Source organism: Pocillopora verrucosa, chromosome 3 (assembly GCF_036669915.1).
Source record: "Pocillopora verrucosa isolate sample1 chromosome 3, ASM3666991v2, whole genome shotgun sequence".
NCBI lineage: Eukaryota > Metazoa > Cnidaria > Anthozoa > Scleractinia > Pocilloporidae > Pocillopora > Pocillopora verrucosa.
In genome coordinates this window covers 14375653-14399333 of record NC_089314.1, presented here as the reverse complement: position 1 = coordinate 14399333, position 23681 = coordinate 14375653, and the positions used below count along the sequence as shown (strand labels likewise).

At 38.4% G+C, this 23681-nt stretch overlaps 1 protein-coding gene across 3 annotated transcripts; it reads right to left on the bottom strand.

Annotated features, from left to right (window-relative positions):
• Nucleotides 1-8548: 8548 nt before the first annotated feature.
• On the bottom strand, nt 8549-22922 carry LOC131773302 (neuralized-like protein 4). Of its 3 annotated transcripts, XM_059089292.2 has the most exons (16): nt 21296-22777; nt 20384-20730; nt 18359-18601; nt 17632-17914; nt 16952-17085; nt 15931-16180; nt 15539-15806; nt 14870-15023; nt 14147-14577; nt 13496-13708; nt 11978-12365; nt 11417-11497; nt 11142-11280; nt 10506-10621; nt 9910-10057; nt 8549-9428 (listed from the first exon to the last, which is right to left on the bottom strand). In XM_059089292.2, exons 2-16 carry the CDS (start codon nt 20424-20426, stop codon nt 9215-9217), a joined length of 3105 nt encoding a protein of 1034 aa, XP_058945275.1. In that variant the 5' UTR covers nt 20427-20730; nt 21296-22777; the 3' UTR covers nt 8549-9214. The 3 variants fall into 3 exon arrangements, with proteins under 3 accessions (XP_058945275.1, XP_058945277.1, XP_058945278.1); XM_059089294.2 differs by lacking the exons at nt 20384-20730; nt 21296-22777 and adding an exon at nt 22840-22922; XM_059089295.2 differs by lacking the exons at nt 20384-20730; nt 21296-22777 and adding an exon at nt 22809-22894.
• Between the last annotated feature and the right edge of the window lie 759 nt (nt 22923-23681).

Below are 23681 nucleotides of genomic sequence, written 5' to 3'. Positions count from 1 at the left end.
CTAACTGATCTGTTTTATAAGCGTCTCATCTTACATGCTAACATGGAGATTTGCTATTTAGTGAAATCGTTCGCCGGTGGAACTTGTAGGTTAAGTTATCAAACTTTCCTTTTAAGCATCCTTTGTATCATATTTGGTACCTTATTCTATTTGCAAGCTTTTTTCTCGATGTTCTTTTCAATCACAACACAACATTTCCTCAATAAAAGTAAACAAAAAAAACCAGCCATTTCGTTCCAATTCTACCGCATTCATTATAGCGAGTCATACAGTAAACGCAAGAATTAGATGTGAACAAACTACTCCATTCGAACTATTGAAATTGTTACAATAAATCTTTGCTTCTTCTGATGCGAATCAACATTGGTACGAAACGTCATAACAATAGTGGAGACTATTGCGTCCAGTCACAAAAATAACTCAGTCTGGTTTTCTAAAATTACAACATTAAACAGTTTTTGAAGAAGAACGAAGAAACCACTCGTATTACAAGTCGTTCGTAAAGCCTATGATAAGTAAAAATGTTTCTATTCTGAACTATTGGAACTCTAAGCTTATTTTCAGATGCAAATCAACATTAATGTTAACGTCCTAACAAAAGTGGAGACTATTACATCGAACTCAATCTTATTTTCTAATTTTAACGATTATTAACTGTTGAGGGATGCGAAAAAACACCTTAACAATTACGAAGACGTCTAGAGTCTGCAGACAATGCAGAGCCACTCGCCCTCCGGGGCAGTCTTAAATCCCTCACAGCTCATGTGTAACCTTTCCTCGCACAACTCGCACTGTACCATGTCGTCCCAACACTCTGGCATTGAACAATGGCAAAATAAATTAGTGTCACAAGTTTGTCTCTTATTGAATCTAGCGGTGTTCGATTATCGCGGAAAAGGTTCAAAAACGACCTCACTCCAGACATTAAACTAAATTCTTGCCCATTTTCCCTTGGTCATAAAAAACATCCGACGGGATGCCAGTTCGTATGCATTAACGATACGCATGTTTTGAATTAAAAACATACTTTAGTACGCACTGAAACGTAAAGTATCATCCATTTTGACTAGAACGTTAAGGATGATGTTTTCACTCAGTTTTGTTGCGGGGTTCAAATTTGCGGAGGGGAGGTCCAAATCCGCTAGCGGATTTGGACCGGGGGGGGGGTCCATATCCGCTAGCGGATTCGGACCGGGGGGTCCAAATCTAGAGGACCTAGATTTGAACCCCCTAGATAGACGCTGGGACACCGGCATCTTGCGGGGTCCAAATTTGCGGAGGGGGGTCCATATCCGCCAGCGGATTTGGACGGGGGGTCCATATCCGCTGGCGGATTTGGACCCCCTAGATAGACGCTGGGACACCGGCATCTTCGAGACGCCAAAAGATATCGATGATTTTACAAATTGCCCCACTCACAGATCAAATCTCGGTGTTGAGTGGAATCGTGGTTCCAATAGTAGATTTAGGGTGCCAAAAGAAATGTCCGGCCATGGTAAAGGTAGGGTTAAGTCGATTCCAAAAGCTGATAGGGGAATTAGCAAGTGTGTATCACAGATAGTACTTAAGATGTCTGGAAAATTCATACAATCTGGCTTCGGTAAGTAGGCTACTTACCACCGTGAGCAAAATTACGCGTGACGTCAGAGTTAAGTTTCGATTGGGAACTGGTCAATAGGCTACCAAAAATTCAGACAGAGGCGGAGTTTTCTGAAGTAATGCCAGAACACTTTGTTGGCTTTCCGCCGTCTGGGGGGACGCGTAATTATGCACACGGTGGTAAAGGGCCCTTCCGCACTAGCGACTAGACGCAGACAAAACATGTTTCTCTTCGCCAAAATCACATCAGAATTTGTCCTTGCTAAATGTCAAGTATGCTGCACGTATTAGCACCCCCGCGGAACCCCTATACATAAGAGGGCGGGGATGCGCGCCTGGAATTTCGAAAACGACCGCTATAAAATTATAAAAGATGCTTAAGTCTTATCCGTGTGGGAGTGGCAACAATTAGCCTGTAAAAACAAGTCTTTATGTCCTTTTCTGTCTTTTTCAATGCTTCCCTCGCTCCTACAGAGGATTCATACAAATATGAGAGCCGTGCCGCGTTTACATTGTACAGGTAGAAAAGGTCGTCCAGAATGAGTGTTTCGTTCTGTAATGAAAACCCCGATAAACTACCTCAGAAATGACTCATTTCGAATAAATGTTACGCTGGTTATTATGTGGAAACCGGTATGAACTCGTTCTTGTACAAAACTCATTCGGATATCATGTAAAAGGCCCCTTAAAGTTTTTATTCCCAGAGCATCACGCTTTGCTCGCCTGTCTGAATACTAAAAATTTCAGTAGCGTTTAAGCAACAACCCGCTCTAAACTGCTTCGCTACCGCTGAAACAACGATTAGTGAGGAAAGCACATATTTTAATATTTTTAATTCAACGTAAACGAAAATCTTTATAAATGGTAAATATTCACTTGTGGAGCTATTGCAGCTATTGCGTGACTAGTTTATGATATAAATGAGGGAGGGGAAAACACAACGCAAAACCTGAGCTCCTGTCAAAAAAAAAGTAATACCCAGGCGTAATATAATAATCGAAATGGCTAATAAAATCATAAATAAACAAGGTAAGAGTATTACGTTGGCCTTTTTTACAAATTGTAGTAATTTATGCCAATTAACGATGGCGACAAGTAGGCGCACCATGTACATTTCATAGTCGCTATCAAGTACATTTTGCCGGACTTTGAGTTCGTCTCAAGATAGAACAACACAAATACACAAGGAAATTTTTACAGTAGCTTTATAGCCATCCTTTGGTCTTTTAAAAGCTCAAAGCTCAGTAGATTGTGTCATATCGGTCATTGTTAAAACTGTCTTTGTTTTGATGCTACTTTTCGACATAGGAAAAGTATCTCGGACAAATATATTCACCAAAAAATAAATATTTCTTTGGCAGCTTCAGTAACGACAGGGGATTAAGTTTAGATGATAAAACAAAGGATTATGTTCACAGAAATACCGTAGGTCTCGTACATTCGATACATAAGGTCACACAACTCGGGTAATATTCACGGTGAAAATTTGCATATTTGAGCGGTCGAACGAAAAAAGTCATTTCTCGAAAACTAAAGTATATTTTCGCAAAAAAACTACACCACAATTATTAGAACATATTGGGCAGCAAAATATGAAAGTAGGAGAGAAAACGAATTTTGGGCGACTTGCCACAATATTTCAAATTTGTTCGATGGATGCTGACATCCTCTCTTAAGTTGTATAAAAGAACCACCACTTTCAAATAAAGGCTCTTACTTTTGCGATCAAATGTGACTATTCTGAATTGGAAACTTATATTGGCCACCGTAAGGAGTTAAAAGGCTGACGTTTCGAGCGTTAGACCTTCGTCTGAGCGATTGAAGGAATTGTGGGTTGTGTGTGGGTTTATATGCAGAAAATGGAGCTACGCTATTGGTGGGAATATGGCGACGAGAAAACAAGAATAACTTGTAATAAGTTGAAGATTTAGACGTGAGTCTGGACTATAGAAGATGTGCACAGGCCAGCAGTTTTCTTCGGGGCTGTGAAAGCTGTAGCCATCGAACATGGCCTCATTGTTTATGTTTGTCAAAGATATCAGCACTGATTTCTGCCCTCCAAAGTTGCGAGCATCCCCATACAGGCGCCACCACTCACTATCTAGTTCCCTCATCCAAGGATGAGCGATGAAGACACATTGATAGAGTCTTTTGGGGTTAATACGCCATCCAGTTGTGGTCCTTGATGGTTGAAGAACAATGTCAAATTCTTTATGCCGTTTGTTTCTTAACCTTTCTGTCTGCCTTTCTGAAGCAAAATATCCAGGAAGTTTTCTCCTCAAATTTCTAAATATTTCCTTCTGACTTACTGAATCCTACATTTGCACAATTTCTAGGCTGGAGATGTGATTGAGTTCTGTAGCATGGTCAGTGGTTAGAGTTTCATAAACAGACTTCTTAGTACTGCTGTCACGGGTTAATTTGGTTAATGTGACGGTATCTTGAGGAGTTAACGATCCATCCCATAAATCAGAAGTGTCGCTACTGCTTTTACGCCGAGAAGATGCAGCTAGAGAAATACCCACCAAAAAACTGCTGTTTTGCTGTTTGAGCCTCTGAACAAGTGGTTTGGAAACAAATTGTCTCCTACCGTCCTACAAACTCCTTCTCTTGTTTTTCCCTTCTGCAAGCTGTTTTGTAGGGCGATGACGGCTTGCTGGTGTAGAAAATTCATTTGATTGAATCAAATATCGTGCAGGTGTTACTGGTTCAAATGCTGTCTCTGGACGTGCTTCTTGTGTAGGAGTAGCTGGTTCAGTCTCGTGATTGGATACACTGGGTCCCTGAGAAGTAACCACAATGGGTGCTTGAGTGCCAATACGTCCAGTTGGTGGAAGTAGAATTGGGCCTAACAATCGCTTTCGCAGAGGTTCAACACTGTTTTCTGTACCTTGGTATCTGATGGCTAATATCACAAATGCTGCGTACCTAATGAAGTCTCTACTGCGCTGATTTTTGTTGAGCACAAAGCTGTTTTGAATGCCTGAGGAGAAGATTTATATCAGAGTGTGGTTGTCCTTTGTCCTTTGTCCTTTGTCCTTTGTCCTTTGTCCTTTGTCCTTTGTCCTTTGTCCTTTGTGATTGGCTAGAGTATTTACTGAATGCCTGGATGCAAGTATATCATACTGTGGCTCATGATATTTTCCAAACAAGAAATTATTTGTATAAACATGTTAATTAAGTGTTTGCCTAAACAAAACTCCACCACTGATAACATACAAATGATAACCAATACAACCTCAAAGTTGATGAAGTTCTTGTTTAAAAAACTATTCATAATAGATTTATTTTACAACCATTTCAATAACTTATGCAAAAGGTGAAGGCAACTTACCATTCTCAGAAAGAAACTTGTCGATAAAACTGAAGCCATGTTTTTTTACGTGCTTTTGGAGACCAAGACACTCTAAAGCGACGGTGACATCAAAGTAAACATCATCTCTAATTTTGTACATGTTAAGTTCAACTGGCCATCCAATGCTGCTTGTTTTCAAAGCCAAAGGAGCTCTCGATTGTAAATCAGCCATCCATTATAATTTTTTCTATCAGGTAAAAAAAGGCCATCAACATTAAAATCACGGGATTCCAGCCCGGTTCCAAATGTATTCAGTTCGTTTGTTAACGTTCGGCTACAAGAACAAAATGGAATTGTTCTCTAAATCAAGAGAAACGGTACACGATATCGAAATGAAAAAGACCAGTAAATAAGCAATCCTTACCTACATAAAATTCCCTTCATTGAACAACGTCTTCGCTTTAAGAAGACCTACTTTTACTTTTAAATATCACCCAAACTTCTGTAAACAAAAGTTCAAATTACGGTTCGCTTTAATTTTAGGCGTGAATTTGCATAATCTTTCCTGGGCGAAATCTTTATGAATTTCAGAGATCAAAACCATTTACTAAACTACATCTGCTTTATCTTGGAAAGGGAAGCATACTTACTCGTATAAAGGAGCAGGTTAAGCTTTAAAACAGATCAAAACTGCCAGCTTCCATCTACGCGTCGACACGGACGAATGTTGAACAAGCTGCCCGTTGAACTGTAACACGCTTCCACTTAGCAAACAAAGCTTTCCAAATTTAACGTAGTTCGCTTCGAATTCTTCGATCTATTCGAAGTTTAGTTAAGTTACCTTTCAGAAGGAAAAAGGCCATCCTCTGCTTTGACGCTGCACTGTTGATGATTGTTATCAACGACAAGTCTCAGCAGCGATCTGCCCTTCAGGTACTGTTATCTGAATGACCCCTCCTGTTCCGCCAGCCGTAGGATAGACAGCATTTCCATTCAATTCATCTTTTCCTTTTCCACCGTCTCTCTTTCCTTTCTCTCCCATCACCACCTGTGAGTTAAGTGTACTGATGTTTTTGCTAAAAACTGCTAAATGCCCGGATAGAATTAGAAACGGGCAAAAGCAAAGGCAACAAGCTACTTATGAGATCAGATGGAGTAAAGTCCAACTATTTTTTTTGCGTTTGCTTGAGGAAGTGCTGAAGATTCAACCTAGAAGGGGAAGAGCCGTAACTTCCAAAGTTCATTGAGCAAGAAGCAAGACTGTCTGGTGACTCTGATAAAAACAGAAGGTACTTTGATCAATAGTCAAGAGTTTTGATAGAAAATTACTAAGTATTCAGTGATCAGTATGAGAAAGAGCATTTTTCGCAAGGTCCCTCCACTTGTCTCCTGATCTTCCACACTCAGAAAATTCGACCATTCTTTTTCCTTCCTTCTCTTTCCCGTCTCATTCTTTGTATTATTTTGTATTATTTCCTGCCTTATCTTTTCTGTCTTATCAGGTGTAAATTCGTTGATAATTGATTTATTTTTGTGTAAACTTTAAATGAATCGGCCATCTTGCGTGGCCAAAATAAAACCCGTAACAAACTTGGCAGGTTTCTATTTATCATAGCGCTCTTTCAAACCAAACTTGACTGTTAACCAACAAGTTGACCAAAATACCGATGTAGGTCTCGCGCCCTCAAGCGAATGACACCTCCTCATCCACCAGCACATATCCCTGTGCTGTGCGTTTGAGCTGAAGCTCTGATTGTTGCACTTACATATGAATCACATCACATTTTCGATGAGGGACATGTCAATTAAACAAATTAATATATTTTTAAAATATTTCAATTTCTTTACCTATGATGATTACTCCCGTCGCCACAAGTTCTATGGCTCCTCCGCCTGCGACTTTCTCGGAGTATCCACACATGAACCTTATCAAAGAGAAAAATAGACGAACAAAGCGAATAACGATATCAGAAAGCAGTGCATTTAAGTATGAACCATACATGTAAACGGTGCTTTTTAACTCGCTGATTTACTAGCTCGGGCTAAGCCAAATACTGTTCACTTAAATACAAAGAGCTCTCCCATTTTTTCCACGGTTACCTAAGGAAAAGTCATCTCGATAAACCATAAGGAATTTATAATAAAATAAAACACCAAAATTGGACGTGACAGCGTTAAGTAGTTTTTTTTTTTTTTTTTTTTTTTTAACTCGAATTCTGAGACTGAGGATTAAAGTTTCTGTAAACTTTCGAGCATAAAATATTAAATTTGTTGCGACGCTTCGCAATTTTCTGCAGTAAAAACAAGAAAGAAATTTCTGTAAACTTTCGATCATAAAATATTAAATTTGTTGCGACGCTTCGCAACTTTTGGCAATAAAAACAAGAAAGAAATTGATAAAATAACACTTTCAGTCAAATAACCACCCTAAGAAAGAGCATCAAGTCGTTCTACAGCAAAAAAAGCAAGACAAAAATTTTTTAGAAGTAAGAAATAGCTCATCAACAATGAGCTCGCACGGTAGAATCGTCATCAGTTTTACTCCCACCATATATCTGCATTATTCCAAAGATCAAGGACCCGTGTGAATCACCCTTCAATTTTATCAACTTTCTCCTTAATTAGTTGGATAAATAGTCTAAATATTTATTTATCATATTTTAACGCGACAAATATTCTGGAAAATATAAAGACCTAAACAAATAAAAACATACGCAGACAGCTGTAAACTAATTCCAAATACTGACATTAAGTAGACGCCAGAAAAGATATGTTCCCACAAAAAATGTTTTCAATACATTTATTGTCATTTCAATACAAACACGCACTACCACACCTCCACCTCCACCTCCACCTCCACCTCCTCCCAATAGTAAAGCTATTTTGTTTTTTGTTTATGGTTTGGGTTGTTTGAGTTGTAACGGCATAGGGTGCGTTAAATGAAATGAAGAAATTAAACTCACGGCATAGGGGGCTACAAATAAAATGAAGAACTAGTTAAATTAACGGTATAGAAGGTTACAAAACTTCCTTTTCTCGATTTTTTTCGTTCGCAGGTAGGAGAAGTCGCTATTTTGATATAAGTTTCACCACAAGTATTTCCTTCTCCAGTAACTTGAACAAGATAAGGAGGGAGGTAATTGAGGTAATTCATTGCAATAGTGAAGAAACTAGCGTGGATCAAACTGTAGTAAAACGTATACAAGCATGGATCTTTAATGTTGTTTCAAAAAGCTAAGTATTTTTCCAACCTTTACCTAATATTTGTCGTTCAACCACGGAGATTTGACTGAATTAGCAAAGAAGCTCAATAAAATTTGATGTCAGGTTATTTCAATATGTTTAATTTTCTCTTTCTATCGAAATTGATAATATTGATTGAATCACTTGGATCGAAAGACGCAAATTATAAGATATTCATTTCATTCGTCTTTACATTACGTTCTTCTTTTGTACCAACCCCTCCCAGCTTCATTAACAATCTTGTACAGGCAAAAACCAAGTCTTGCCGAAAAAAAAACCAATTCGTGGGCGGAACGGAATGAAGGCGAATTGTAGTTTTTCCAACCGTCCTTTAAACGTAGGTGTGTCTTGCACCCCTTTTTCTACTGATCGCAGAATCCGTCCGACATTAAAGACTAAATGACAAATAGACAGAGAGAACAATTTCTTTTAATAAAGGACTCAATAACTACAACAATTACATTTTGGATTTTACCGTAACTAAACCGATCATTGCTGTCGCTGACTAGAATTATGTGACCACATTGCATTGACAAGTACATACTGAGTTGAAATATAGGTTAACAATGATCAACATGGATTTACCACTGAGGTTTTCTGCCCCATTTTCTCTACTCTTAGCAAAAACAACTGCTGCGTCTAAACCTGCTGTAACGAGCTTATTCATGGACTAGCAAAAGGTGGCGATCTATGAGCCTCTAGTAAAATTTAACGTTGGCAGCGGTCTTCAATAGTCATTGTAAACATTATCGAGAAACAAGCCAACCAGCCTAAATGGGAGCCTCACAGTTTGTAAGCAATCCCTTTGTTTACTTTTCACCAATTTTGTGTACTTTTAGACTATTTTATTCATGAAACATGGTCCACTATGCTTCACAATCTAATTTTACCGTTTTACCTCACACATCTTAATAAACACGGTACATGGTAGATCTCTTGAAAAGAAACAGACTGACTTAACAAGGAAGTTTATCACACAGTAGAAACCTCATTAAGAGATATCCTGAACTAGACAATGTCCCATTGATAAATGAGCCCCTTTAATGAATGGCAGGTGCAAGAATCGCAAAAATGAACTTAATTCTCTTCATCTAGTTTAACTAGAAGTCCATAAAGAATAATCGAGCCACGTTCCTTAGTAGACCACTCGATTTCTTGGTTACTAAACTTTGGGTCAATCTCAGACGTAGCACCGATTGTCTGAGGTCCGACCTGGTAGCTGTCTGGGTTGATGCAGAGTTGAAGAACTGCCTTGGTGCTGTAACTTTTGTGTAATGATGGGTGGCTAAAACTAAAATTTAAAAGAACGATGATATAAAGTAGATACGAATATAAATTACTCATAGAGGAAGATATTCACATTAATTCGCCTTTTCACCCTACAGCAAACCTTTGCCTTTTTAAATATGTTCGACAACAATCAGAGTTTACAAACTTACATCACATTCTCATCATTACTATCCTTGATAAAAGGTTTTGGCTTTTTTTTTGAATGACGAAACTCGAGAATAGTTTTAATTGTGAGTTTTAAAAACTCTAGACCCATTGAGAATATAAGATACTAGGAACCCTCTGTCGGATAAGATGTGAGCATCTTCTCCAAGGTCCTTAGGGATATATACTTCTTTAAAGTCTACTCAGCTAAGCTAATAAGCTAAGCTAATAACAGATAAGGCTAATTCTATCAGTTTTCCTGTGATAAAGTTACATGACTGTTAAATTTGAAGCATGTGGTAATCTGTAAAGTACGTATATAAGAACATTATGGTCACCTTTTGGGTTTTGCATAACAGTTGTGTCCCGAATAGCGCACACTCGGTGATACAAAAATCTGTTTTGTGTCAAACCCTGTCGGTTTTCTGTTGTCATTAAAATGTCCTTCCTCCTCACTTAATTTTCTTCCTCCGAGTGCAACATCGCCTACAGATGTAACAAAAAGCAAACCATTTTTGCAAACAATTTAATCGAGACAAGTCATAAGAAATAGAGGAAAGGTTAAGTCGAGATTTGAAATTCAAAAAGGGATCCATACTTAACTAACACTTGCACAATGAGTTAAACATTTTTTTCTTCCAAAGAAATTCGTTCTCTTGCGCCCAACATCATTCGTTGAAGAGGGTTTCTTGTCGGAGTTACTGGTATTGTAAGGACAGTAATGCTGTACACATTTTAACACATGTTCAAGACTACACTAGAGAAAACGTTGGTAAATTTACAACTAGCTAGATTTAAAACTGTAAAAAAAAACATTATAATTGAAGTAAACAGTGAAGCATATCGGTTTTGATAAAAACAAATTATATCGTTTGTCGTCCTGAAAGGAGGTCGTCAACTGATTGTTATAATAGCCTGTTATACATTTACATGCCTGGGATGAGAAGATCACCGCATTCCAGGATCGCGTTTACACTTTCGACTTTTGTACCATGGAATGCTACGTGCCATTTGTTAAATACGTCCAGGGCTGTAGCTCGAGGATGAACTCTGAAAAGCAATTACACGATGTTATTTACATAATCACTCGTAACATCTAAATCACTTCGAAACAATGTGATATCCAAAACTTCCACCCCAGAAGGTGTTCGTCTTGAAAGCCAAAGAAACAACTCAATAGCATTACCATCACCGCCCCACATCGTTCGTCGAAAAGTGGCTCAAGCAAAAGACATTTTGGAATTTTTAGGAAGTTGACTAAACTCAAGAATACGTCCACACAAAACTTGAAAGAATTTTCAATTGGTTGATATCTCTTAGAATTGTTGAAGTAAGTTCAGGAAGCGACTGAGTTATTTGAAGAACTTTTATTAAAACTCTACTTTTACGAGTGATAGGAGTAAAAATAGAAAAATTAGGAAAATACATGTGTCAAAAGACTCAAGCTACAATGATGTTGAAGACAGCGACAATAGTTTGAACAGAAGCAAAAACTGCATGCATGTTTGTCACTGATCAATTTTCACTACACAACTATACTACAGATCACTGGTCAGCCTAGTCAAATTACTTGAGTCCAAAGCGACACCATCCTATCGGAATCCCGTAGTCCTTTGCTGGTTGTCCTCGAGTGTAATAGAGTTTATCGCCTCGGGCAGCGTGACACTCTGTACAGAAACATCTGTCAAACTTTGGGTCAAAAAAGACGTCTGAAAGAAAATTATGTAGGTAAAAAGGGCTCAGAGCCAAACTCACCTGAAAAAAATTATTAACATCATAGAAATTTCTCTTAAAACAACGTAGTAATCTTAGGAAGAGGTCCATTCAGTTACAGAGGCGCTTTACCTGAAAGCTTGAGAGTTGACTTGAATGTGCGACATTTCTCTTGATACTCACAACGTGTTCTTAGATGTCTATTTGCCGAACCTGAAAGACCAGAAAGTAGGTCGAATCAGGAAAATTTCTCTACGTCAATATTTTAAACACTCTTAGCCAGCTACGTTAAGGGCTTTCAACATAACCGGGGATCGGTGATCGACCGTTCCGCCCGAGCAAGGAGTCACGTTTTTCTCGCTAAGCGCTATCGCTCAGTCCCTCAATGCCAACGATCATTGCCACCCACATCTATTCGATCTTACTTGTATTTAATATAAGTAGTCACCTGAGTATGAAAGACAGCGAGCAAAACATTTTAGCGTGGCAAAAAACATATTTTTGGGATGCAGAATGTTTGGATTTTTTTGTAAGATCTGCAATTCACAGTAAATTCTGAAGCGCAGGAATTCATCCTCTGCATTGCTGGAAATTGTCAATAAATTAGTATTTCTTTTTTCTATCTCTAAATTACAACAGATGATTCTACTGTTTTGAACGTTATAAATGAAAGAAAATGAATTGGACTTTCACCTTGGGTGTAGGTGGTTTCCTCAAGCTCAAGAAGGACTCTCTTGGCGGCCGCCTGCACAGACTGGTTGGAACTTTTGCTTAAGCGAGTTAGCTCTTCTGTAGCAGCTGCAGTTTCCTTTATCTTTGCTTTTCCTTTCGATGTCTTTGCGATAATCCAAAGGGTGTTAGCTGCACGTTCCTTTTCAGTATCCCCACCTTTTTCGAGGAGTGATATCATTAATGGAACAACATCTCTCTCTAGCATAACCTCCATGTTCTTTTCATTCACCACCAGGTTACCCAAACCATCTGCGATTTCTTGAGCAGACCACGTGCTCCCATCCGATCTTCCTCGTAAGTCGGACTGATTCAATGCATTTCGCAACATACCAATCAGATAGCTTATTACCTTATGAACAACAAGAAATCGTAAAGATCATAACAATACCTCAGTTCAATCAAATTCTTCTCCTATCTCATACAAAGTTTATCCTTAATAGTTTTTCAATTTTTCCTCCTTTTACAGCTGAGTCTGATTGAATCTTCTCCATTACCTCTCACTTCTTGGTTTGTTATTGCTTCTTAATTATTCTTATTGAACAAATTAACAATTAAATTATGAGCTCGAGATTTCTATCGCCGATTGTTGATAAGGACGAAGCCCGGATCAACTATTACCCATAAAAATCTTGAGAGAATAATCTAATGGGTTTAGAATAAATCTACTAGTCATTCAAAAATTAACAAGACAGGCTCGCGTATTATTTGATCTTGCTTAAAACTGCACATCAAAAGGCCAACCACTCTCCTGAGTACCTATCGCAGAATTTCTGAATGCAGAACTTTTACGTGGACGTTCCACAATTTAAACTTAAATTTGTTTGATCTCCTAAAAACTGGAGGTGATTCTGCACTTCACAAAACTGACCGAAAATATTGCAGTGTATGTCCTGAGGTTGATTAAAAGAAGAAAATTACATTTATACCAAGTGTTTCCAAGCAAAAAAACACATACACTAGAAATAAAAAAATGTGATAAATTTGGTTTCCCATGAAATAGATCCCTTTTCTTTAAATTATAATTTGGTTTTATCAGTTGAGTTGATGATAAGAAGTTATTGGATGAGGTTGAGTATGATATCAAGAATTATCAATGCCGAGGTCTGAGTTATCTGCCAAAGCAGAAGGCTTAGCCAAATAGCACAGACGCGAGATTTGATAGTTCAAGATATTTTGCGAAACCCGAACTCAATAACAGTTTTATTATAAGACACTTCTCTATGAGTTTGCAAAAGTTTACACGGACGAGGGGCTTGAAAACCAGGCAGAATTTTCTTTTTTTCTGCAGATATTGGGTTATCATGTCAACTTCGCACTTTATTGTATATTGTTTGACTGCTCTCGACTAGTCAGTGTTTTCATAGTAAGTCCTATGTATACCCGTACCTCCTTCATTCAAGCTTTTTCAGTCCCTACTCCAGCATTTGACCATAACTGACCCGATCCCAATATTCGGAATCTAATATAACTAACACTCACTCTGCTCTCTGCTTCCAAACGTTTTTTCTGGTCATCGGAAGATATGTATGCTAGTGTCAATATCGCCGTCACAACAATTTCCATATCATCTGCCTTCAGGAATGGCGAAATCCTCTCAATGGCTCTCAGATCAAGCAGGATCTGACGATTTTCTGCAGCTTTAGAGCAATTGTGCAAAATATTCATCGCAGAAAAAACCAGGAATTTCTTTTTCTGTGTTTTAAAAATTGAATGTAATGTAAGCAATAACGAAGTTATCATTTATCTTATAACACAACCAAAACACTCTACTGCGTGAAAACAAATTAATTGGAAAAGGATAAACGCACTCAATGTAACACGCATGTGGAAAAATTAATAAGACATTCTTGCAGTGCCTGTAAAAGTTTTTGGATGTTAACATCAATTACAGATAGCATCTTGATTAAGGCAATATCAATGTCAGAAAAGGGATATAGATACCCACAGTCATTTCTCGTGTCCCCGAGTGCACACGGTAACTCCGACATCTTACATCAGTGTTTAAGACTTGAGCAACTGTTTGCTCTAAAAGCTTTCTACGCGAGGAATCTTTCAGATTACCAGGAATGATAAAGACTATTTAAAATTAATCTGCTGAGTAACTCAAGGAATAGTTCAACTGGGCTTTACCTCATTTCTGAAACTGTTCGGGCCAAACGTGTCCAAATCATTTAACATAATCTTTAGTGACCCACTTCGTCCCAAATCTCTCGCCATTTTTAAGCTGGCGTCTGCATAATTCCAAAATACACTGCGAATAACGTACATGCCGAGCCAGCCTGCTCTAGTCTCCATCCCCATGTCCATCGCCCGGCGCAGAAGCACGGTCAGGTATTGAGGGGCACTGATGTCCGATAAATGGTCACCATACTTTAAGCGAAGCTGCCTGTTGTCTGTCTCGGAATAAGGGTCTAGAATATCTTTGGCCACTTTTCCTACTACAGACAAAATATCGTCAAACTTTCCATCTTTTATGATGTTGATAATGTTGTGCATGCGCACCATGATGGAGACAGAGTCCACCTCGTCCTGGTTACTGCTTTGAGTTTCCGCTGTACCACCTGTAGGAAAAAAAAAGCGCAATTTGAGTGCGAAAAACAATGTGTTTCACAAAAAGGCCGACAAGAAGTAAAGAACCACCACAAGCAATCAACAGATGGAAGGCAGCTAGAGTTGGAGAGACATATACTACAGAGGCATGCAAGAACCTTGATTTACGAGTAATAAGTGGAAATAGGCTATCCACAGCCATCATGACTAAATGCTGAAATCTTGAGTTCAGCCAAAAGTTCCTCAAAATGTAATAGTGATTAAGAGGCTTGCAAGTGAACAAAAAAAGAGGAAAATGCGAACCAGTTATGGTTACTTCTTCAGCTTGACCGAATACATCCACAACTCCGTAAAGAACAGGCGGAAGGGTTTTGACCTGCTTGCCAACATTTACTCCGTTTATGAAAAAATGCAAGGAATTGTCTGATTTGCGCATCACCCCTACTCGATCTCCAACCTGTTAAGGCAAAGAGATTCCCAGATCAATAAAAGAAATTTGCCGTATATTTGTTTTGTACAATTGAGGGTAAAAGCACCATTAATTCGTCAAGCCTTTTTTGATTTGTAAATATATTTCTATTTTATTTCCATGCTTATATATGTAGTTGTTAGATTTTTTAGTGTTTTTTAATACATTTTGTGACATTGTTAAGCGCCTAGAGCAATTAGGGATATAGAAGCTATATAAATAAAGTAATTATTATTATTATTATTATTATTATTATTAACGTCGCTTTATTGGTTTTTAGTTGATATTATACACACTCATCCCCCCCTTCCACATTCAAGACGAGAAAGTCTGTCGAATGGAGGAATCTGAAGTTATTAAACCCTAAAGATGTTTCAATGCAGTCGCAAATTGAAAACATAACACTTCATTGGGGGTAGTGTGGCGGAAGCAAATAGCAAAATTACAAGGAAGCAAAAAACTGCAAAGTTCCCAGTCTTTGGTGGCTGATTATGGCAACATACCGTCAAATCATTCAAGTTCTTTGATATCTCAGTCATTTCTTTTCCGTTATTTAGTATTTTATTTCCACAGAGTGCAAATGTTAAGCCTTGTCCAAAGCGATCCATTGACGGAGGAAAGTCCAGGCCTTCGGGGGAGACTGTTGTGGCCCCAATGTCTAGAGTGCCAAACCACTTTGGCACTTTACTGTCCAAGCGTACTTCAAACAGCTCATCATCTTTCAAAGGTTGCCCAGTCATCACAACTCCATGGTTGAAAATTTGTAGGGCACTGCAAATATTTACAGCTGTCACTACCAGGAAACATAACATCCGAGTAGGAAAAGTTCAATGCAGGGTTAGTTCTTTTCTTGAAAAAAAAAAAAAAAAAAAAAGGAACGAAACCATTTGCTTACTCGATCCTCCTTGCTTTCTTCCCCGCAAGCATCACAGCAATTTTATCTCCACAATTGTGAGCGAACTTGTATGACTCCGAAGAATTCGCAGAGTCACCGGAGAAAGTTGGAGCTTGGGTTGGAGAGGTAGTCCTTTGAGACTGGGGGGGAGACTTGGGTCTTGGGGATTCCGGTGGGGGCTTGACTGCAGGGGAAGTAGACGGGCGCGAGGCTTTCTCTTTTGACGCTTCCAACTTAGCAATAAACATGTCTTCAAAGAAATAAAAAAAAGCTTTTGTTAATGTCACGATGGAAGTATTGGATAAACGACGAAGCTCAGTAAAGTGCCGAGGAACCGCACTGCAATTATTGAAATGTTCATCAGTTTGGGTGACGGTAACAACCCGGAAAATATTCTAGTGCTTTCTGACTTATATCACACTATTTTATCCTTAATTTTATCATCCTATCGTTGCATCCACCCAAAACAGTGACTGGATTATAGCCCCCAAGGAAAAGACCTTATCTAAGTATAACCTCTTACGGTATGAATTTTGTCTTGCGTTCATGTAATTATGGTAGATTTTAGCTCCGTCACTGAGACGAATAGCGCAGTTGCCACATTCATTTACGTGAACTAAACTGGAGTGCGAATAGTTCTAATCTCGATCTCGGAATGCCTCACCTTCGCACGTGAACGCAAGAAAGTAATGGGGCGAGATCTCGGAAACCAAGCTACCTAGGTCAATCAAACTCATATGAAGATCCCCAAGTTAACTTATTTGCAAATGAAGAATCCCACTTTACACTTCACGAAACTAAACTAAGTGTCGTTGAAGATTGATACTAAAAGTCGTATCACGAATCGCGATTTATAGTGAAAGCAAGTGCAATTAACTCGACTTCAAAATATTGGAAGTTAATTGTTGGTTATTAATTTCTTTTAGCTCCTAAAATATCACAAAAGAATAGTTAAGAAAGAATTCGTTTCTTTAATTGAAAAATCAATTTTTGCTTAAATTATTCCTGAAACAGAACTTACCTCCCCTTCCCATATACCTCATTTTGATGTCACAGTTGCCAAATACCGCACTTGCACATGGGCAAAGAGGCTTCAGCGGATGACGAGGTAAATTACGAAACGCCACCCCGAGATAAGTGTTCTCCGTTGCAAAACTGAATCAAAAACAAGTTTCAATAATTTAGTAAAGAATTCAAAACAATCAAGAAGTCACAAGAAGTTAAACAAAACTCATGAAAAACCAAAGCTTGAAATTAAAGCAGATATCTTCAAAATCAAACTTACATGATAAATCCATTCTAACAGCGTCCGTCATTTACAACTAAGAGATCTCGCTTTTCGCGCAGGAAATACAAAAACGACATTTGAAAATTATCTCTCAATTTACCGCCGACCGGACAAGGATACTCACCAAAGCATAATACCTTAAGTCAAATAAAGTTTTATAATCCACCATCAGTTGATTTCTGTGCAAAATGTTAGCTCATTTACTTGTAGTACATACGTATTGATTCGAAAGGAGTAAACTTGGGATAATCCGAAAGTGATGTAAATATGGCCGTGAATGTTGTAAACGGTACTCCTTTCTATTGCCAGCATAAACCTTAAGACAACCTAATGTTTATTAGAGAAAACAAACACTTTAAAAAGAAAAAGGAACGGGCGGATTGTGTAAAAGTGGTTGCAGTCTTGCCACTCGCCTTAAAGTACCATTGTCCATGTCCAGTATACAGTAAACTGTATCAGGAACGAAAAATCCCGGATTATTTGCCGGATAAGCAGCCTCCTGTCCGTCGTGGAATGTCACTTTCTTGCTTAAATTCCATCCCCACGAAGCTGAGTTGGATCCTATCAGTGGTAGGTAACCAAGGCACTGAAGGGGTGCTTGAGGAAGAGCGATTCCGATGACTGCGTGGGAACCTCGTTCGTCTCGTTCCCAGGTTATTTCCCAGACGTGTCGACCTTGTCTGTATCCCTTTTTTCCTGTAAAGGTGGTATTTGTTTCATAGTTATTTCAGAACAGCTGCAGCAAGTTTTTAAGAGCTTAATCAGGAGGCCCTTTTATTTATGTCTGTTTGCTCTTCAGCTTTGCTTCGTTTTGTTTCCTTTTGTTTTCTGGGTTTTGCTGTCCTATTTTCTAAGCAATACAGTTTTGACCGGGTTTCAGTCTAGTTGATTCGGAAATTTTTAAAACTTATTTATTTGACATCAAGTCACAAACCATACCATAAAGTCAGCAGATTAGACGCGAGAAAGCTGATCACAATTCTGCCTCAAAGATTCACTCAAATCAACGTTAAAGAATAAAAGTTAATAATATTTATAACTGAAGAAAATCGGTTAGAACCATGATACATTTCAGTGAATCTGAAATTATCAACTAGTTTCAACAAAATATAACATTGTTAATGTTAAGATTTTGAGTACCTCTAATGCCATCTGTGGTAAGAGGTGAGGGAAGTCTCCTGGCTGTCAACCTGTCACTCAAAACTCTGAACCTGGGCGAGCAATCTTCGGGGTCCCACGCATGCTCAATCTGTTCTGATGGCACCGATGATTCTTCGGCTACTTCACGAAGAGCATCAAGAACTGCGCGCTCAAACAGAGAGTCGATGGGACTTCTCTGCATACGCCTCTGATTAAGAGCTATAGATTGTTCGTTACCCATTTCTAGGAAGCAGAAAGCCGAGGGAAATAAATATCACACAAAAATAACTGATTTACTGTATCCACAATGATTCGCTACTACAACTCGATGACTGAAGATAAAATCCATTGAATCATTAAAACTCGGGGAAGCCCAGTCAGTTGGAAATCTTACTCAAATTTGATTAGGCTAGGTGGCATTATTATCGTGGGAGATTGTGTACGAGTAACCCTGCTCAGGTGGCCTTTTATTGATAACCCCTGAATTGGATATCTAGATTCATACGTTGTGTGATCAATGCAAATAAGAAAAACTACACTAACAGTTGATTTGGGAACACTTTCCTTTAGCAGTTTACTTTCTTCTTCGCCACTTTTTGGGACACGAAAATGGTTAACTGTATTGCTTTCTGCCATAATCAAGCTCCGACTAAACACGGAGCTATAAATTAAATGAGCAAAACTACCATAAATTTAGCATACACTTTGAATTCCCCAAAGAAACCCCAAAGAGACAACGGATGAATGGTAGCTGATAATGATGTCCAAAATTATGAAACCAATAAAAAGAACGTAACGATAGTGTTACGATTTAGGTGCTAATTAATATAGGCAGTTTGAGAGGCAATCTGAAAAACACGTGCTTCGGGTTTGATTGTGGTATCCAAATATCTCAAAACAAATAAAAGCACTCGGTCGAAGAGGCTTAGTGTCTTCATTTGTTTCTCGATATTTGGATACCACGATCAAATCCTCGCACTCATTTTTTACGTATTTCATCAAATTTGCTTCATAATGCTTAGTACAGCAGTCCAAAAGATTAAAGTAACTCTAATAGCTGCTGAATTGGCTTTTCCTACAAAATAACCGCCGAAATTTAAGGGCTCTGTTCATGAACAGAAGTGCTTTGAACCTTTATCAAATCTGGCGAAGTTTCATTAGAAAGGCTGCGACACAGAAAAGAAAAAATCCAGACTTCTCATCAGATCGAAAGCTTCTACAGAAATATCACGTTGATCACGGCAACCTTGTAAGCTCAAAATGAGCCTTAAAGTGTAACTGACCCCCTTTTTTGTCCCAATACATTCCTCTTAGGCTAAAGAATCCTAAATGAGCAAACAAACGATATATTGTACAAAAACCAAATTTTTACTCCTAATCGATGGCCATTTTGAAAATGTTCCGGTCCAGGTCACTTGATGTGATACGTCACACGTGTGCAAGGTCATGTTAGGACTCTGAAAGTAACAACTTCGCCCTCACACGTGTGCAAGATCATGTTAGGACTCTGAAAGTAACAACTTCGCCCTCACTATCCAGCTGGTAACGAGCGGAAAAAAAAGATTTGTTCTATTATAGTACAAGCCACCATTTAGAGACTATGAAATACGAAGTGAGAAATAAAAAACTTTCTCTAAAAAGGTTGAATTATCGAAACGCGACGGATCGCGTATCTGTCTTCAGAGCCACAGGTAAATTGCATGCCATGCCAAGGTAAATCTTTTTTTTCCCTCTTGACCATTATTGATTATGTTACTTATAGAAATATTTTTTAGTCCAAGCCGAAAATCATTTAACTTAACATTTTGTCCGGTGTATATCATTGTGACCTCCTCCGGTCGTGGAGTGAGCGCAAGATAAGCGCAAAGTGTTGTCGCGTATTACGGGAGGTCTCCATCTGGTTTCGTGAACGAAACTTTCTTCCACGGCCCGGAAACAGGATTTCAAGCGAAAATCACGAAAACCAGGGAAGCGCTGTGCAGTGATGTTTATAACAAAGCAAATCTAGACGGAGTTAGCCCTCACCAGTTTCCAGCTGATGAAAGTGTGCGGCGACAGAGAATGGCATTTGTTCTAACAAAAAGAGAATCTAATAGTTGGACACCAGGTTCGGGTCACATTTGCAGCGACCATTTCTCAGCTGACAACTACGAAGGATTCCGTACAAAAATAGCTGGATTTTAGTTCTAAGCTAGTATTAAAGAGATCTGCAGCTCCTGCTATTCAAGCGTCTCCAACTCCTGGATCTGGGTTCTGCCTGCAGCTATTGCTCTGTAACATCCTCCAAATGTTTATTTTTCACAACATCCACTTATTGACAGCAGATGCTTTCTTTCTCCCTCCACATTGATTGGCAGTTTCCACAATGGCAACTTGTAATAAAAGAATCAGAACAGAATCAATTTTTATCACGATGTTGAACAGAAAAAATAGAGAACACAAGTTGTATGATTGATTGGTTTCACCAAAATTAACAGCTATCAACTCAGTAACTGTTACAAACATAAGAGATAACCTACACTTTAGGCTATGAACAAGGTACAATGACCACAAAGGGGAAAACTAAGTTAACGATATGTTAACAGGATGTTCATTTCTACAAGTTTTTTTGTTGCAATGTGTCTTGCAGTAAAAGCCGAGAGACCTTTGATAGTTCGTCAAATTCAATACAAGAAAACTAAAAACCGATACAAACGCGTTAAACCTGTATAATGTAGAAAACTTAACTCAAAAATGAATCCGTCCAATGCACCTCCATGAGTGTGTATGTTTATATTTTTCACAGTATGTAAAAACTAAGCTTCGGAAGGTAGGACAAAAAAACTTCGCTCCTATGGAATTCAAGAGTCTGCTCATTTGGTTTTCTTTATTTGATCGCTCTTCCATTTAATAAGCAACTGATTTCAGATATTAAATTTACAAGCGAAATGTACTTACCATTTGTCACTTTCTTAATTGAGGCGGCCGCGGCGCACGGGCTCTCGATCCTCATCTGACTCTATTTTCGGTTCGTCCTGGCGGTTCAAATCGCCAGGGCCTTATTTAACCAACACGCTCATAAGCCCTATCATTATTTTATTACTGTCATTACCTTCCATCGAGGCCTCACAATCCGAATAATCAGACCTCGAAATCGAACTGCCCTCACGCAAACTACTATCCGCCATATTTATTTTACTAAGTGTGCACACGTGTGACGTACAGGTCACATGATCAAATTCCAAACGTTTATGGCGGATAACTCACAAGGCAGCATTATGGACAGTTTCTAAGCAAAAAAAGGCACAAAGAGGCGTTCGAAGTACCCTGTGTCTATTTAAATGTGTTACCTGAGGCTGTTAAACAGTATTCCGAAAACTTTTCAGCCGTTAGTTACCCTTTAAGTTAAAGCAATAATTAAATAATAACGGTACAGAACAAGAATAGCTAAGGATGAAGGAAACACTTAGTTCGTGATGTTGACTATTTCATTGCCGTCCGCAAAATTTTGCTCATATTTCTCCGAAAGATTGAATTCGTCGAGAAGACTGATTAACTTCGATTAGCCTTCTAGTCGAAGAAGTCGAGCAAAATGGTCACGCTAAGAAGACTGTATCCTACAAGAAGACTTTGCTTAATTCAATTCTATGTTCTGTATTTTAAATCAAATGAATTGTTTCTGTCAATCAGAGGCTTAGCTATTTTGTACAAACAGGCCAGTATTTCTCGACAAAATTTCACTTTCATTAAAGAATTTGTACGTGATCTTGTACAGAGTGCGTGACTCAGCTATTCAAGATAAAATATAATTATTGTTTATTGACATCCGGTTTTTCCGAGAAAGCCAAATTCTGAAATATTTTTTTTCTATCGTTTTAATTATTTTCCGTACCCTTGTTTGAGAATTTTCCTTTTATTTTCCTTTCCCGTCGACTTGCGTCGAAATACAGAGTTACGGTCATTTATAATAAAATTGAACAAGGTTGTAATTACGCGAGTGAGTAAGACAGTTTCTATTCTGAAAGAGCAAACAGATCTTCATGACTATCGTCGTAGCAAAGTAGTATACCTAGAAACGTCTGTATCTTCGATTACTTTGATACTGCGAGTGTTTAGTCTTTAACGTGTTTGCTTCCTTATAATTGCCAATTATTACACAGTAAAGGTTTATATTGTTATGAGTCTCTGCCTTTCGGTTTTGATTTCGAGAGAAATATCGAGAAATTTGCATGTATCTCAACGAATAATTCGAATAGTTTCTAGAAATGAAATGAACTAGGACACTGAAAGAAACTGAGAGAAACTTAAAGAAGCGAGCACAGCTTATACTTGTTTTCAATAATGAAACGACTACAAACAACAGTATTCGATCCTTCGCGATAGTTACAATTTAAGAACAGAAGTTATGCATAAACACTCTGTCGTGTAACGATTTCCTTTAGGCTTAAAGTAAAAAAATCTTCTCACTCACCTATTTCATGCCTTTAAGATAATAAACTGACCTGTTTGAGGAAAATTTTACATCATTTTAGAGCTCTTGTCCCTCCGGACTTCAGCTGCTTCCGGGATGCGAATTGGGTTCTGTCGAACCCAGTCCTTTGCAGGCATCTACAACAGGAAAGGCATGGGCTTGAAAGTCTAGCACGAGACCCTGAAATAATTATATTGAGTCACTGCAGTTTTCCTAAGAGGACTACGGAAAATACACCCTACCTACCAAGAATCGTGCACCCTTTACTACGTATTAACAAGTATTAAGTGGCGATCTCTGTGAGAGCGGCACAAGGGATTTCGCGTCGTTTTTTAAAAAAAAATTTGAGAGCTCTCAATAATCAATGTTGCAAAAGGCCCTTTTTTGAGATCATGCGACATCTAAAATTTCAAAAGTTGACAAGCTCGCTCCTCGTAACACACTGCATGCAGCAAGAAATCGCTTGTATTCCTAAATTGTGTGATATTTCAGGGTCTTCGCTCTGACGAAGAGCTAACGCTCGAAACGTCAGCTTTTTTACCCTTTACGGTGGCTAATTTACGTTTTCAACTCATTTGTTTACACTAAATTACCTGCTATACTCTCCCACCGACGCAGCACCACAGTTTCTTTAGAAACTTACCCCTTTATTCATTTGATATCTAAGGGGTTTGGGAAGCTTTTCAATTTTGATATGTGTTTATTTAAGTTCGTTATAATTTATTTCAAAAACACTCGTTAGGCAGCTTTCTAAAATTGGTAAAAAGTACTCTTTCTTTCTTGGGTGATATTTCTCAAGTCCAGACCAGACCATTAAAAACTCAGGTTGATTTCTTCAAATAAGATGTTCGAAAGCATAAAAATGTAAAAACA